Consider the following 17,603-nt stretch of genomic DNA (forward strand, 5'->3'; position numbering starts at 1 on the left):
TAAAATAGGAGATCTGGTGCTACTGTAGGTTAATGAAAACTAAGTTTCTATGCCTTATTCTTGGCTTGTCTGTTTGCATTTCACCTCATCAGTGTTGTCTGGGTCAATCAATTGTGGGAAGCAGCTGATTGGTTATTCACAGGGAAGACACCAGTGAAAGGGGTGGGGAGAATGTCTCTGTCGAGGTCAAATGACCCAGGAAGTCTAAAAGCTTTGCTTGTGAACAGTTTTCTTTAACCCACTGTAGTACCAGATATGTTTTGAATTGAAAATTCATTTGTTGTAACATGTTTTTCAGAACTGCACATTTGAGACCTATAGAATGAATGGATGTGCATGATGGAGAAATCTTAGCACTACAATTGAACTACAATTGCTATAACATTGAGGAGACTGCACAGTACTGTTTCCTGTCATACTTGCTGCTAATGCTGCTTAGGGCTCTGCAGGGCTCCCACTGGAGCAGCCAGGGCCAACAACCAGCAATACCAGACCCAAAAGTGAGCCTGCATTGGCAGACCAGTCCAGAATTCTAACTGCAGATGGTAGAGGAGTAAAGGACCTCTTCAAATCTGTCGGACACTCAAATGCTGAGGTGGAAAAACATTTCTGAACAAATGTTCTACGATGGAACCCAACATCAGCAGTTAAGTGAATAACACTTCTTCCACGAGTCAGATACACTAGAGTCCTGGGGAGAGACCTGGGATCTTGTTTAGCATCTCCAATGTGGACGTTTCATTGCTCAGCACTGTAAAGTGGACCAGAACAACACAGTAGGTAAGGTCTGGAATGTGCATTTCAGGTTTTGTAATCTTCAATATGATACAGTGCTTCATTTAAACTTTCCAAATATTCTTTTAGCCAATCAGCTTTTGAGTTTTTCCGCCATACTGTATTTGTACCTATATCTAACAGCAGGGGATGTACAGTCTGGTGCAATGCCATGAGAGGTACGGGCAGTGTACTGCACTTTAACATGCTGATTAGGGGCTTGAAGAAGCACTCCCATTTCTAACCCATTGAAAAGGTCAATCCATTCTGATAGGCCCTCTTCAGCAATCCAGCTCTTTGGTAAATGGTCCCTTTACTGCACACAAAGTGATGCAATCTTGAACACACTCACAACAACACTGGTGGGACCCAATTCAAACAAAGAGTTGGATATTTGTTAATCTAGAACACTAGTGTAGTGGAAACATCTTGATGAAAGTAAGCCCTGGCCCAACTGAATCACTGTACAACACAAAGACAAAGAATACTTTAGATATGTTTATTTTATCCGTATGGGATTACAATAAACATTACAATTTTGACAAATACAAACATACTTTTGTTTTCAAGATAATATGAACCAATATTCAAAATATTTGTCCCAACATGTTCAATGAATTAATTCTGTGTTCGATTTTATGCTGCCCAGTCATTTTAATTACTTTTTTACATGTCCCAGATTCTATTGTTTGCTTCTCTCTAATCTGGGGTGCTGCTTGTCTGGAAAACCCAGAACTAACTGCTTCCCTCAAATCATGTGACCTTTCAACTCTTCCAGCCCACCTGCTCCACAGATATAAAGGCACAGAGAGCTGGTGGGCCTGGCAGAGTGGAAAAGTATCGCATGACTTGAATGGACGGAGGAAGGCTGTTCAGTCCCTGGCTAAGGCAGATGAAACAGAACTCAGAACCACTCACAATGATTGCAGACACCACAAAATGGAGGTGCAAAACAGCTCAGATTTATGAAATGGTTTTGTATGCTACAATTACTTTACAACAGTCTATAAGGGATTGTGAGAAGAATGGCTAGGTAGATTTGAAAGCATGTAAAAAAGGGTGGGTCTGAACTAATGTGGTAATGGAGGGGCAAAACTTTGAGCCTAAAGAACACTTTTAATGCCACATGAATCGTTTAACTGGTCCTGCTCAGAAGAAAGAAAAATACATAATAAAAAACAGTGGTGCTGTTTTGGATCTGTTTAAAATGGATCAAGATTGGATCAAACTTTTAACTGCAAATTCTTATCGATGAACAAACAGCTGAAGAAAGGTGAGAGTGGGGGAGACAGACCTCCAACTTTCTACAGGCATCTGCCCTTGACTTTTAAATTCCAATACAATTACACAGTCTTAACTAGGGATTGTAATCTTGAAGTTCTTTAGAAATCAGTGAATCAGAATGTGTGAATGGTTTACAATCTCTATCCTATGGCATTATAGTAATAGCCTACCCAGAAAACACCCAGTAAAACTTTCCCATATGAGGACAGAGACAGCTATTTCAGTAAATACATTCACAATTCTGATTAAGATGTCCAATGAAAGAATTGTATTTAGTGTTTAATATATTTCAATTGAAGAGATATATGAATTTAAAAAAAAAAAAATTATGTAAATCAATTAAAGCTAACTTTATCGATTACACCCCCCGTCTTAACACTCTCTATTGTTTATGTGCAGCTCAGATAAAAGCAGGTTGGGTTGGATGGTGAGATGCTGAGGCTCCTCACACCTGCACTGCTCCTACGGGACGCGCTTCTCCTTCTTGGTCAGCAGGTGGCACTGAATAGTCCGCAGGCGATCCTTGGCAGGGGCAAACTCGGGCTGCAGCTTCAGAGTGGATTCATACCACTGTATGGCTTTCTCAAACTCCTCCTGGAATGAGACAACAAACCTGTTTATTCAAAAGTTATTTTCACCTAGAGGTGGTGTTGTAGCACCTTGTTTAATTCAATCATTTTTGCAAGCTGATTTCTATAGCTTGCATCCTCTTGTTTTCTGATAATCTAAAGCAAAGTGAAACACTTGTGGCTGCACTGTACAGAGAGTTATGTCAAACAGTTGTACTAAGGCAGTGCAACACAATTTGAAGTGTTCGCTACCCCTACGATTCCTATTTAAGGTTGTGATCTGGAGGGGATGTGTGTGCTATTTGCTATTCCAGTTCTGATTAACCATTTGAAGTGATTGTAGTCATGCACATCCATTCACTACCCTTTCAATACTGTAAATAACCTGATTTTTTTTGTTTTTAAATCATGGCAGTGTCACAGGTAAAGTATCATATTTTGCGGAATGTGCAAAACTATTTTATAAATTATGTGTACATTTTTTTATTTTTTTTTAAACAGTAAATAGAGAGATAAATGCACTGACATCATTAAAATTAACGTCAAAGTTATTCAAGCACTTTACAGCAGCTTGTGAAATGGTAATTAACAGCCTGTAGGTAATGTGGATCTGCAAGGACAGCTTTCAGTTCTATGTCAGATGCATGTTCACCATTTAGGCCTTGCAAAACAAATACAATGTTTAACACATACTGATCTTGGGCAATAAGACTGTTTTACCAATTCCATAATCTCCTGCAGACACATTTTTTTGCCTTTTTAGAGCCTTTTCTTTTTTGGGTCATTGCATTAGTGAAGGAGGGGATAATGGCCATTACCCTTGTCTCCCTCACACCCCTCCCATTCCCTCCACACCTCTCACCATGGCGATGTAGACATTGGCGAGGGTGAAGTGATTCACCACAAAGTGTGGCGCGATCTCCACTGCCATACTGGCCACGGTAATGGCATCATCCCACAGCTTGGCGTTGTGGAAGATATTGGCAAGGCTGATCAGAGGCACGTCCTGAGAGAGAGAGAGAGAGAGAGAGAGAGAGAGAGAGAGAGAGAGAGAGAGAGAGAGAGGAGAAGTATATCATCACTAAAGATTTGCAGACACTGGAAGACACTGTCTAGCGTTCTTCCATAGTCTAGCCTTCTGTGAAGTCTTCATCAAAACCCGGATGTTGGCTTACCAGTTTCATAACATTACCAAAAGTACTTTAAGCTGCAGGCACACATGATTTAACAGAGACCCCATTGCACCAATTCCTGTCTAAACAAGTGGGAGTTCTCAAAGAAGAGACACATTCATCCCAGTGACTGAGACTGCAAAACCCCACAGATTCAAATTTCCCTCAATAACCTTAGCTACGAACGCCCTTTGCAAGCTCCATCACAGTACGGAGGTCTCCACTACATCCCCAGTGGCATTCAGTGCACCCTCAGGTGGCGTGTATCCAGAGGTCAGTGCTATTACTGCGAGGGAGGGTGTGTCTCACCTTCATGTGGTGAGGAGCATGGTTCAGAGCATGCCTCAGACAGTCCACAGCCTTCTTCCCCTGACCCTTCACCCTCCAGTACAGCGCAGCCATGCTGGACAGCACCCACGACGTCTGGTTCTGAAGACACACACAGAGACAGACACAAACACAGAGAAAAGGACACACACAGACACACACACACAATGACACAGAGACAAGGACACACACAAAGAGACAGACACAGACAAGGACAGAGTCAAGAACACACACAGACAAGGACAAATACACAGAGACAGAGACAATGGGGTTACCAAAAACAGCCTTTTAGTCTCTCTTCTTTGAAAAGCCTTGGTTGTAAAAGTATAGCATTAATACAGCGCGTTTACACTTGAGCACAGACCTAAACAGACTTTGACACCAATGCGTGTGCATAGCCCGACCTGTAGCGAGTGCCCGATGATGTCATATCGACCACCCCTTGCTTGAAGACATTTCCACTCCCCAAAACACGGAGGCGGAGGTGTTTAAACCAACAAGGCTGTCATTTGCATGTTTCTACTTCACGGTTGTTTTTCCGTACGAATTAAGACTGAATTTTGCCAACAGAAATGGAGCGAAGCATTGAAAACCTGCATATCAGTACCGTCTATTTGTCAGACTCCGATATGTAAATAACGCCTGTTTCTTTAAATTTCCACTTCCAAAGCCTCACTGAGTTCAGGAGTGTGTGGACACTTCAAGAAAGAGGCATTATGACAACTGACAACTCATATATTATTTTTGCTATTCAACAAAAGCAAAGCACATTCGTTTAACAGCTAAAAAGAAACATCGGTGACTTTCAGATTTTCAATTTGATACGTATCAATTTTAGGATGGCTGGAGCTTGGCCGGCTGCATTTACACTACAAAAAAAAAAAAAAAAAAAAAAAAAAAAAAAAAAAAAAAGACCAAAGCCGGCAGTGGCTAGTGTAAACGGTTCAGCACAAAAATAATTCAATTTGTCAATGTTGTGGTCGAATATTAACCCAAGCCTGTTTCAGAGAGCAATACTAGAGGGCACAAATAGAAGGAAAAGTCAAAGGTATCAAGCACCTTTTTACTGAGAAAGTGATGAATAAATAGTAGAGTTCACAAGAGTTCATCTTTGAATATGAATAGTTATTAATGGAGTCAGTAACTTCAAGCTGAATGTTTTCTATTTAGAATTGCAATCATTCCGAGTGGTTCTTGAAATGATTATCATTTGTTTTCTGTATGAACATGCTTCTATTCATGCTCCTCTGTTCTAGCTGCCAGTCAGAGTAACCCGAGCTACATAAGACATAAGAGCCAGCGCCATCCAGTGAACAGGTAATAATAATAATAATAATAATAATAATAATAATAATAATAAATGTTTTTTGTATTGCTGGCAATATACAGCTGTTGACTAGATGCCGCTGTCTCTTACTTTTATAATGACATTTTAGCTAGGCTTGGTAACATGTCATTTGATTTAGCAAGGCTGGGTAACATGTCATGTGATTTCGCTAGGCTGGGATGTCTTCAATAAGCAACTGCTATAGAAAAGAAGAGAAACTTCAAATTGCAGATCAACACAGAATATATCAAACAAAAAACCACAATATTTGAGTACAGCGCTCCCCCTTCATGAAGCTGTAGTCGGGAGACATAGTTAAGAGATTTTGTCTTCTAACGAGAATACAAGTGGTAGTGGAATGGCCAATGGGAGCAATGACCATGCTGCCTAATAACCTGCTCTGTGGGACACAAGGCAACCCCACAACAAGCAAGCACTGGCATTGCTAATACAAACCGCTCAGAATGGAGACGGTAAAATAAACTTTGAAAAAATAATTGGAAGCTTCTTAATTATTTCCTGGCATCAACACAGGCACTGATCAGAGGGTGCAGTAACTTCCCTGTTGTTTTTCTTACAGCCCTTACTAAGAGGGTGAACTTTGATTGAATAGCTTACCTTCTCTAGGACTTTGGCGATGCGTGTCCCCACCTGCTCGAAGGACTGTGGAGAGTACTTGTCTTTGCCCAGATTCTGGAGCACCTGAGAAGGCAGGACATTTGGATTAGGAAGATGATACAGTGTGACTGTATCTCGCTGTGCAGTGGTGTGTACGTGCTGTGATACAGTGTGACTGTGTCTCTCTCCTGTGCAGTGGTGTGTACGTGCTGTGATACAGTGTGACTGTCTCTCTCCTGTGTAGTGGTGTGTACGTGCTGTGATACAGTGTGACTGTCTCTCTCCTGTTGCAGTGGTGTGTACGTGCTGTGATACAGTGTGACTGTGTCTCTCTCCTGTTGCAGTGGTGTGTACGTGCTGTGATACAGTGTGACTGTGTCTCTCTCCTGTTGCAGTGGTGTGTACGTGCTGTGATACAGTGTGACTGTGTCTCTCTCCTGTGCAGTAGTGTGTACGTGCTGTGATACAGTGTGACTGTGCTGGGGGGGTACCTCTTGGAGCTGGCTCTCTCCTGTGTAGTGGATGCCTCCGCGGTTGGCCACTCCATTCAGATGGTCCAGGGTGTGCATTGTGGCTGGTAGGTTGGGGTTGCAGATTGGCTCCACTGCAGGCTCTTGCAGGGGAGTGGCAAAGTCTATGTGCTCTGTGATACTGTGGAGCAAAAGGGAGTGAGTGAGCGAGTGGGAATTCCCTGGGTGCATACATGGCTTTGCCAGCTGTGCTCCTTGTCTACGGCAATCCCTGTAACATTACATTTATTCCTTAGGTCATCACTGTTACTTGTATCAGACAGTCCTTGCACTTTTTCCTAAAGGTATATAAAATCCTCTTTTTAACATATATTCTTCCTCTTTTTGACAGAGAGAGTGTGTGTTTTACAATATAAACTAATACATCTAAAATAAAAGAATTAAAGCTAATTAAAAATAATAAAGACCAATATAGAATCCCTATTCCTTGCAAGTCCTGTAGACTATAGAACGCCTCTACTAAAGAGAATGCTGTGGATTTTTCCGATCCTTTCAAAAGGAGGGAGAGGGAGTGAGGGTTACCCTTGCTTTTCAATGCAAGCTCAGCACTCTGTTGCCATCTTGTGGTTCCCCAAAATTGTACAAATGGGACAGTAGGACACATTTACAAACAGTCTTTGGTCCAGAGACCAAGATCAGCGTATTTATAATGTAACAAAACTCAAGTAAACTAATTTCCACAAATATAGGAAATGGACACATTTACCAAGTATGTATTTAGTTGATGTTTGCACATTTGTAAAGATTATACAGTACTGATCAATGTTTGAGAAGTTTTACTCTCCTTTAAATATAATTTTGTGCAGCTGATCAAAAGGGGATTTTTAATTTAAACATGAGGTATGGTAATTGCTCTTTCTGAAATACTCCTTATTCACCTTTTCTCTTTCAGTTACTCGACCCAATTTGTTATGCATTGATGTTCTACCCATCTACCTAAAACAATTTAGCATGACAGTTTAATATTTTCCTCAGCTTATGTGAAGTTTTTTTTTTCTGTTCAATTATATCAATAATGTGAGGAACAGGATCTTTAGTCTAAAGCGATTGCAGATCACAAAGTACTTCCAGAAATCTCACCTGTCTTCAGTGTTGTGGAAATGACTTTGTAAAAGTAATCTATTACAGTTACTAGTTACTTAAACAAATACTGCGGGGCTCTCCTGCCCCATTAAACAGCTGTGCTCAGACTGGGGCGCTGCGGACGTGTTAAACTGACAGATACTGCGGGGCTCTCCTGCCCCATTAAACAGCTGTGCTCAGACTGGGGCGCTGCGGACGTGTTAAACTGACAGATACTGCGGGGCTCTCCTGCCCCATTAAACAGCTGTGCTCAGACTGGGGCGCTGCGGACGTGTTAAACTGACAGATACTGCGGGGCTCTCCTGCCCCATTAAACAGCTGTGCTCAGACTGGGGCGCTGCGGACGTGTTAAACTGACAGATACTGCGGGGCTCTCCTGCCCCATTAAACAGCTGTGCTCAGACTGGGGCGCTGCGGACGTGTGCTGCTATGCTGCCAGGGACTCACTCAATGCTCTTTGCAGACACTGCCAGCCAGGTGCTTGCCACTGTGGTGGGCTCCACTCTGCGGAGGCGCTGGCACTCGTCTGGGCTCGGCCAGCCTAGACTCAGGTAGTCCCGGTGTCTCCCTGTAAACACACACCGTGTCAGACCAGCAGTCACACACAACAAGCTCTCCCACACCAAGGCAATGGGAAAGCCAGGTGTCAAGGGCAATGCTGCAGCTGAAGGCAAGCATCACATACTTGACTTCTATGAAAATAAATGATTTTTCCATAAATGTTATTTGTCAAGGCAGTTGTGGTATAATACAAATACCTTATGTTTAAAATGAAAATAGAGGTAGCATCATAGTAGCAACATGAATCAAACGGGCATTGCTTTTAGGTGTTTTCAAGTGATTTTGTACAGATTTTACAATATTACAGACTGAGGGAGTGTTGGGGGCTCTGTTACAGTAGAGGGAGAGTTGAGGGCTCTGTTACAGTAAGGTATAGAGGGGTACAAATGGAGGGAGAGTCGGGGGCTCTGTTACAGTATAGAGGGATACAGACTGAGGAAGACTTGTGGGCTCTGTTACAGTAAGGTATAGAGGGGTACAAATGGAGAGAGATTTGGGAGCTCTGTTACAGTATAGAGGGGTATAGATTGAGGGAGAGTTGGGGGCTCTGTTACAGTATAGAGGGATACAGATTGAGGAAGACGTGGGCTCTGTTACAGTAAGGTATAGAGGGGTACAAATGGAGAGAGATTTGGGAGCTCTGTTACAGTATAGAGGGATACAGATTGAGGAAGACGTGGTCTCTGTTACAGTAAGGTATAGAGGGGTACAAATGGAGAGAGATTTGGGAGCTCTGTTACAGTATAGAGGGGTATAGATTGAGGGAGAGTTGGGGGCTCTGTTACAGATTGAGGGAGAGTCGGGGGCTCTGTTACAGTCTAGAGGGATACAGATTGAGGAAGACTTGGGGGCTCTGTTACAGTATAGAAGGGTACAGACTGAGGGAGAGTTGGGGGCTCTGTTACAGTAAGGTATAGAGGGGTACAAATGGAGGGAGAGTTGGGAGCTCTGTTACAGTATAGAGGGGTATAGATTGAGGGAGAGTTGGTGGCTCTGTTACAGTATAGAGGGGTACAGAGTGAGGAAGAGTTGGGACCTCTGTTACAGTCTAGAGGGGTACAGACTGAGGGAGAGTTGGGGGCTCTGTTACAGTCTAGAGGGGTACAGACTGAGGGAGAGTTGGGGGCTCTGTTACAGTCTAGAGGGGTACAGACTGAGGGAGAGTTGGGGGCTCTGTTACAGTAAGGTATAGAGGGGTATAAATTGAGGGAGAGTTGGGGGCTCTGTTACAGTATAGAGGGGTACAGATTGAGGGTGAGTTGGGGGCTCAGTGAGCGGGTACCTGGGGGTCCCGGGGAGGGGATTTGGGGTCCGCTGATCTCCAGGGCGGAGTGGAAGCCAGCCTCCCTCTCTCGGCTCCCCACTTGCAGGTCAGAAGGGTCTGTCTTGGGCTTCCTCATACGCTTCACCTGGAATGTGATCTGCAGAAAACACAGAAAAAAAAATAAAAAATCACCCAGCAGCCACCGGCATTTTATTCAGGCTGCAGTATTGTGCCATTCCTCCATGTGCAGGGGCAGGGTCTGGGTGTATTGGGGGGCAGGGGTGTGCTGTGTCTCTTCGTACCCACTCGGCTCCATCATCGTCCTCGCAGTTCCCGAAGCAGGGCCCTGCTCTCCCCCCAGCGTCTGCCTCTCCTCCTCCTCCTCTCTTCAGCACCCTGATCCGCTGCAGGTCCACACGGCGCCCCTTCACATCCAGAGCCCCCTCGAAGGCTCCAATCAGGTCCTCCTTCAACTGCCACTCTTCCTCTTCCTTCTCCTCCTCCTCCTCCTCGCTCTCCTCCATCCGCTGGATCTCCTCGTCACGCTGCAGTTCCCCGCCAGAGCCGTTACCATCCAGGACCAGCATCACTGAGACAGGGAGAAACTGAGGTCACCACTAGGGAATACACAACTCACACGAAGAGCAATTGGAACTAACTAAATAATCCCACATATATTACACATTTTCTACTTCCATCAGCTACACAGATCTCAAAAGTGCAATCTTTAAAGAAGCAGGTATTACAGCAAACATACATTTTCATTTTCAAACAGATGTCTGTTACTTCTTTTCTTCCTTGGTCACTTACGCCCAGCACTGTCTTCTGGCTTCATGTCAGTCAAAAGGGGAAGCAGCTGGTTGGTTACTGACAGGAAAGAAGCCGATGAAGGGGTGAAATGACCCAGGAAGTGCAAGACAGTCTAAAAGTATAACTTGTTAACAGAGATTTCTTTAACCAACTGTAGTACCAGACATTTCAAAGGAAAAATACATGCTGGCTATAACATGCATTTCTTTCAAAACTGCACATTTGAGACCTAGGGGGTACGTAATGCATAAATAAAAATGAAAGTAAGAGAGAATAATGATCTTCAATTAATTTTTTTAATGGTATTAACGTTTTTTTTAACGGTATATCTCTAAACCACTGTGCATAAATATTTCATTTGTTTTGCAGCTCAAAGTGAAATCGCAGATAAAATTACAAAAACACACAGAATCTATCGATTGAGTGGATTTCCACTCTGATATTAGGGTGGGTGAAGCAGCATCTGGCATTTCTGCCTATGGAACTTTGCTGTTTTCAACTTGTTGTATAATTGAATACTAAATCAATGAAGCACAATCTTTCTGCATTTTTTAGTACTATAAATGCTCCAGTAAACATAAACAATATTCTTTTACCAGGTGAGCCACTCTGGGATTTATACTAACCTTAATCTGACAATCTCAACAACTGACTTAAAGTTCTGCTGAGTAAATTTAAGTTATCATTGAAATCTGTAGCAAAAACACAGATTTCATGGGTTTCAGGAAATCATGGGTGAACGTTGTGCTTGTTTTTATTTTATTTTAAACGCAATGCATTCGTGCAGCTTGCTCAGTCATTCAGCCTCCTTTAGCTTGAAAAAAAAAATCTGAAATCTGCCAAACCTTTTGTCTGAATACATTTGTTGGTACAGTAATTTTGCCTGCTTCATGCGCTTATAGGAGTGCCTATCTGGTTGCATGGTTGAGTGACTGCATGTTTCCGGATCAAAGTGGGGTGTTTGGTTGACCGGTCAGTTCAAAAGTTTGGTGTTCGTAACGCTGAGGTTCTACTGTAAAGCATTAACAGACTTCCTGGAGGGCAAGGCAAGCAAACTAAGCACTTTCCTTTACTTAGTGCAGTACCAGATGTCACATAATGAAAATACATGCATTTCTTACAAAACTGCACATTTGAGACCTATATAGTGAATGAAAGTGCATGACAGATAAGATTCATGGAGTTATTTTGTTCGCTACAAACACTTTAATGAAAGTATATTTAAATCCCTGATACTAGCAGTGTGATCCAATGAAGCAGGCTTACAATGGAGCTGTATGGGGTCTCCTCCGGTCCCAGGGTAAGGTTCAGTGAATGCCAGGCTCTCCCTCCTGCCTGCTCCTGCGTCTCTGAGGGGCTCCGACCCCAGGCTCTCCCTCCTGTCTGCTCCTGTGTCTCTGAGGGGCTCCGACCCCAGGCTCTCCCTCCTGTCTGCTCCTGTGTCTCTGAGGGGCTCCGACCCCAGGCTCTCCCTCCTGCCTGCTCCTGCGTCTCTGAGGGGCTCCGACCCCAGGCTCTCCCTCCTGTCTGCTCCTGCGTCTCTGAGGGGCTCCGATCCCAGGCTCTCCCTCCTGCCTGCTCCTGCGTCTCTGAGGGGCTCCGACCCCAGGCTCTCCCTCCTGTCTGCTCCTGCGTCTCTCAGGGGCTCCGACCCCAGGCTCTCCCTCCTGTCTGCTCCAGTGTCTGAGGGGCTCCAACCCCAGGCCCTCCTGTCTGCTCCTGTGTCTCTGAGGGGCTCCGACCCCAGGCTCTCCCTCCTGTCTGCTCCTGTGTCTCTGAGGGGCTCCGACCCAGGCTCTCCCTCCTGTCTGCTCCTGCGTCTCTGAGGGGCTCCGACCCCGGCTCTCCCTCCTGTCTGCTCCTGCGTCTCTGAGGGGCTCCGACCCCAGGCTCTCCCTCCTGCCTGCTCCTGCGTCCCTGAGGGGCTCCGACCCCAGGCTCTCCCTCCTGTCTGCTCCTGTGTCTCTGAGGGGCTCCGACCCCAGGCTCTCCCTCCTGTCTGCTCCTGTGTCTCTGAGGGGCTCGGACCCCAGGCTCTCCCTCCTGTCTGCTCCTGTGTCTCTGAGGGGCTCCGACCCCAGGCTCTCCCTCCTGTCTGCTCCTGTGTCTCTGAGGGGCTCCGACCCCAGGCTCCCCCTCCTGCCTGCTCCTGTGTCTCTGAGGGGCTCCGACCCCAGGCTCTCCCTCCTGCCTGCTCCTGTGTCTCTGAGGGGCTCCGACCCCAGGCTCTCCCTCCTGTCTGCTCCTGTGTCTCTGAGGGGCTCCGACCCCAGGCTCTCCCTCCTACCTGCTCCTGCGTCTCTGAGGGGCTCCGACCCCAGGCTCTCCCTCCTGTCTGCTCCTGCGTCTCTCAGGGGCTCCGACCCCAGGCTCTCCCTCCTGTCTGCTCCAGTGTCTGAGGGGCTCCAACCCCAGGCCCTCCTGTCTGCTCCTGTGTCTCTGAGGGGCTCCGACCCCAGGCTCTCCCTCCTGTCTGCTCCTGTCTCTCTGAGGGGCTCCGACCCAGGCTCTCCCTCCTGTCTGCTCCTGTGTCTCTGAGGGGCTCCGACCCCAGGCTCTCCCTCCTGCCTGCTCCTGTGTCTCTGAGGGGCTCCGACCCCAGGCTCTCCCTCCTGTCTGCTCCTGCGTCTCTGAGGGGCTCCGATCCCAGGCTCTCCCTCCTGCCTGCTCCTGTGTCTCTGAGGGGCTCCGACCCCAGGCTCTCCCTCCTGTCTGCTCCTGCGTCTCTGAGGGGCTCCGATCCCAGGCTCTCCCTCCTGCCTGCTCCTGCGTCTCTGAGGGGCTCCGACCCCAGGCTCTCCCTCCTGTCTGCTCCTGCGTCTCTCAGGGGCTCCGACCCCAGGCTCTCCCTCCTGTCTGCTCCAGTGTCTGAGGGGCTCCAACCCCAGGCTCTCCCTCCTGTCTGCTCCTGCGTCTCTCAGGGGCTCCGACCCCAGGCTCTCCCTCCTGTCTGCTCCAGTGTCTGAGGGGCTCCAACCCCAGGCTCTCCCTCCTGTCTGCTCCTGCGTCTCTCAGGGGCTCCGACCCCAGGCTCTCCCTCCTGCCTGCTCCTGCGTCTCTGAGGGGCTCCGACCCCAGGCTCTCCCTCCTGTCTGCTCCTGCGTCTCTCAGGGGCTCCGACCCCAGGCTCTCCCTCCTGTCTGCTCCAGTGTCTGAGGGGCTCCGACCCCAGGCTCTCCCTCCTGTCTGCTCCTGCGTCTCTCAGGGGCTCCGACCCCAGGCTCTCCCTCCTGTCTGCTCCAGTGTCTGAGGGGCTCCAACCCCAGGCTCTCCCTCCTGTCTGCTCCTGCGTCTCTCAGGGGCTCCGACCCCAGGCTCTCCCTCCTATTTGCTCCTGTGTCTCTGAGGGGCTCAGAACCCTGTGTTCCTGCCCCCTCTCTGCTGTAACATGAGCCCTCTGCTGGGAAACAAGCAAAATCAATCCTCCACTACCTGCATGTGCAAACCAGCAAGCCGCTACGAAGAACCCTACGCATACACACAGCTGGAAAATAAAGCGAATCTCATAGAATTCTGAAATAAAAATACAATGAAATGATCATTAATGTGAAATGTATGGAACAATTAGGGGAGTGCCGATTGGTCAGGATACTTTCTTTACATGGTATATATTGTATCGTATTGGAGGTATGTATAGTTTGCATTGTGATAAAAGACCACAAGCACAATATAGCTCATTGTAGTTCTCAAAATGTGTTTTGAAAGAAAAATAAGTATGTTTTCATAGTTGGTATGAATACGTACTCTCTCTATCCCATTACATTTTTGTCTACAAAATAGTCAGTCATAAAATGATGAGCACATCAGGACCCTCTTGTGTATCAAACCTGGGATCAATTCAAATTATAACATATACACCGGTACTTGCAATTTCAGCAGCATTGTGTGCGCAAATTACAATGATATGCTATTCAATTACAATTGTGCTGCATTATACAATTAATTACAATTATATTAAAGTAACAAAAACAACTACACATTAACAGAATAAGCAGCAATCACAGGTACAAATACAACTTCTTATTTCAAACAAATGGAGTTGAATTTTACCCTGTTTTTCTCCCAATTTGAAATAGCCAAAGATTTTGTTCCCCATTAGCACACACACACTTGGGGATCCTTGCTGCTGAAATGAGTCTCAGCACCAACATCAAAACCCCACTCTGATGCACTCAAAGAACCTTTCTGCGGAGCAGGAGCCAGCATTTGCAAAGCGGAATGACGTGGTTGGCAAGAAGATTAAAAGAACGAAAGAGCAGGGAGAGAGCTAGCAGAGACACATGAAACAGACTCTCCACTGCAGTCTTCTATACTGTATATAGCACCTTGTGTTTAAACAGCTAGCTGGGATTCAGCCCATGGATTGTATGAGATATCGGGGGTGCAGCAAGTCATATTGCAGGTGAAATGCTGTCGCTCTGGGAGGCGATCAGAGACAATGTGTAATGCCAGTCTGAAAAGCTTGATCAGAAACTGCTCCAGCAAGACAAAGGGGGCCTGTACCCTACATGAAGTAAAAGACGTCAGCCCAATGCCAAAAGACCTGTCCTGATATCAGGGACTCCTGAGGGGCCTTTAACCAGCAGAGATCATCCACGGTCCTGCCACTCCACCCACACCCACACACATACACTTAACCCTTTACAGGACACATATTGATTTGGTCACATTACATTTTTAAGCATATTTTCTGAAAAAGTGAATAAAAAACAAACTGCATATCTGTTTCAATTATTTTGTGAAAGATAGACTAGGAGCCAGATCTGGCCCAAATAAAACTGAAAGCAAATTAAATCATTACATACAATAACAAGAGCTCCACGCTAATTTTTGCAGTGGTTTTTGTACACCCACACACACACACATATATATATATATATATATATATATATATATATATATTGGGTGAGTAAAATGCAACATAACCTTGAAGTCATGAGTACTTTCAATATATACTGTACATACTTTACTACTAACTTATGGGGTATGCATTAACTACAGCCTTACATTTTAACTGTAATGTTATTGCATCTTACAATAAAAACAATTCTTATTGGCTTTACTGACCACAAACAATACAGCTGTGAATCAAATAAAAACACAGAAACAGAAGAAAAAAAATTATTCCAACGCTGCAGATGGACTATACTTACCAAAAGGCCCACAAGCACATACTATATATTTCTGATATTTAAAAATACAATTATAATAAACTGTATCGATACTGCGCTAATGCAAATAAAGAAACAATAATATTGTATTCTTTATTGATCGCCTTGCTATAGCAATATAAAGCATCCTGACTCTCTCCAAACACAGAATATTGTATTTATAATATAGACTTCGGTTGACATCCGATAGGCAAATTGGTAGGTTAGGTTAAGGGGGACTAAGACGCCGCCGAGAAATCCTAAGGATCAAGAATCACAAACACACATTGCAAGAGAATGGATTACACCTTACGTTTGTTATTATTTCTTTTTGGATTTACTGGTCTTGTGTTTCTGGCAATTCCCAGGCAGGCTATCCTGTCATTGCTATGATCTATAATGTCACAATCGACCATTGAGACGCAGTAACCAAAGAAGTTTGATAGATGATTCTTGGTGCAATTCCTCCAATATGAAATATGTTGTGTTTAAAGTGCTTTACTGGAGTTCAGGAGCTGCTCCTCAGGTCTAGTTGTTAAATGTGTTTTTGTAGTTTTTAAAATTCCCAATACAATACTGTTCTTACTGCCTCCATAGAATGGACCAGACCACCTAAAGCCGGTTATCAACCCCTCTCAATCCACTCCCACACATTCAGACAGACAGTTCTGCAGTGTACCGAATATAGAAAGAGCTTTATAAATATCACCCAGCTATTTTTATCCTGTTCAATTATTAACTGTCCGGTTCCTTTACATCAAAGCTTTCTTCTCTTTTCCCCACAGGGTATGTGTAGTGCAGGGGGGCTGAGAGACGGGGAGAAGAGATGCAAAAATGAGAGGGAGGGAGAAAGGTAAAGAAATCAACTGAAGCTATATATAGAGCTAAGTCCCTGAGCCTGCACTAAAATTAGCTTCTATTGAACGGCACATGAAAGGGACTGGGGAATGAGGTGGAAGCCTATATTTAGATAGACAAATGGATGGGGAATGAGGGGGAAGGCTGTATTTAAATAGATGGGTGACTGGTGAATGAGGGGAAGGCTGTATTTATATAGATGGGTGACTGGGGAATAAGGGGGGAGGCTGTATTTATATAGATGTGTGACTGGGGAATGAGGGGGAAGGCTGTATTTATATAGATGGGTGACTGGGGAATGAGGGGGAAGGCTGTATTTATATAGATGTGTGACTGGGGAATGAGGGGGAAGGCTGTATTTATATAGATGTGTGACTGGGGAATGAGGGGGAAGGCTGTATTTAGATAGATGGATGGGTGACTGGGGAATGAGGGGGAAGGCTGTATTTATATAGATGGGTGACTGGGGAATGAGGGGCAAGGCTGTATTTAGATAGATGGGTGACTTGGGAATGAGGGGCAAGGCTGTATTTAGATAGATGGGTGACTGGGGAATGAGGGGGAAGGCTGTATTTAGATAGATGAGTGGGTGACTGGGGAATGAGGGGGAAGGCTGTATTTAGATAGATGGGTGACTGGGGAATGAGGGGGAAGGCTGTATTTAGATAGATGGTTAAAGAACATCCCAGATAAGCCTCCAGCCCCGTTCCCACTGGTGACCAGTGATGTCATCAACAGCAACACACAAAAGAACTAACGCACCAATCTGCATAGTGTTCCAATGCATGATACAATCCCAGGGTTACCACTGCATCATCAGCCTGCTTCATCCCCACGGAAACCCTTCCCAATGCGTCAAAATCACCTGCTTCATCCCCACGGAAACCCTTCCCAATGCGTCAAAATCACCTGCTTCATCCCCACGGAAACCCTTCCCAAAGACTTCAATGACGTTTCATTCACCTTTCATGCGCTAGCTGCTGTACTATCTACTAATTCAATCTAATAGCAGACTTCTGAAGAACAACTTAAAACAAGAGATTGGCTTCTAAATGAAGGGAATTCCTGACTCGGACCGTTTCATTGTACTCACAATGAGTACCAGCAGAAATGGTTTGGTACGCACCAAAATTAGGGGTCATCATCCAAGTCGCTGTCTAGCCACTAGCAGGGATGGACTTTTTAGTGAATTGGAACATTCCGGCCTTACGTGATATATGGGGACTGGTATTTAATTATGGTCAGTGATAATAAGCTCAGTTCCCCGGACATCATT

The 17,603-nt window shown here is 45.3% G+C and overlaps 1 protein-coding gene across 1 annotated transcript in view; it reads right to left on the minus strand.

The window, feature by feature from the left end:
* Nucleotides 1-1,259: 1,259 nt before the first annotated feature.
* Nucleotides 1,260-17,603, minus strand: part of LOC117435014 (tetratricopeptide repeat protein 17-like) — a gene marked incomplete in the record, with an annotated part of 44,199 nt that continues 27,855 nt past the window's right edge. Inside the window, 8 exon segments of the mRNA XM_059002942.1 lie at nucleotides 1,260-2,652; nucleotides 3,490-3,633; nucleotides 4,109-4,228; nucleotides 6,072-6,155; nucleotides 6,563-6,722; nucleotides 8,132-8,252; nucleotides 9,528-9,666; nucleotides 9,812-10,098. Coding sequence (XP_058858925.1) covers nucleotides 2,521-2,652; nucleotides 3,490-3,633; nucleotides 4,109-4,228; nucleotides 6,072-6,155; nucleotides 6,563-6,722; nucleotides 8,132-8,252; nucleotides 9,528-9,666; nucleotides 9,812-10,098 — 1,187 coding nt within the window.

Source organism: Acipenser ruthenus, chromosome 28 (genome assembly GCF_902713425.1).
Source record: "Acipenser ruthenus chromosome 28, fAciRut3.2 maternal haplotype, whole genome shotgun sequence".
NCBI classification, from domain to species: domain Eukaryota; kingdom Metazoa; phylum Chordata; class Actinopteri; order Acipenseriformes; family Acipenseridae; genus Acipenser; species Acipenser ruthenus.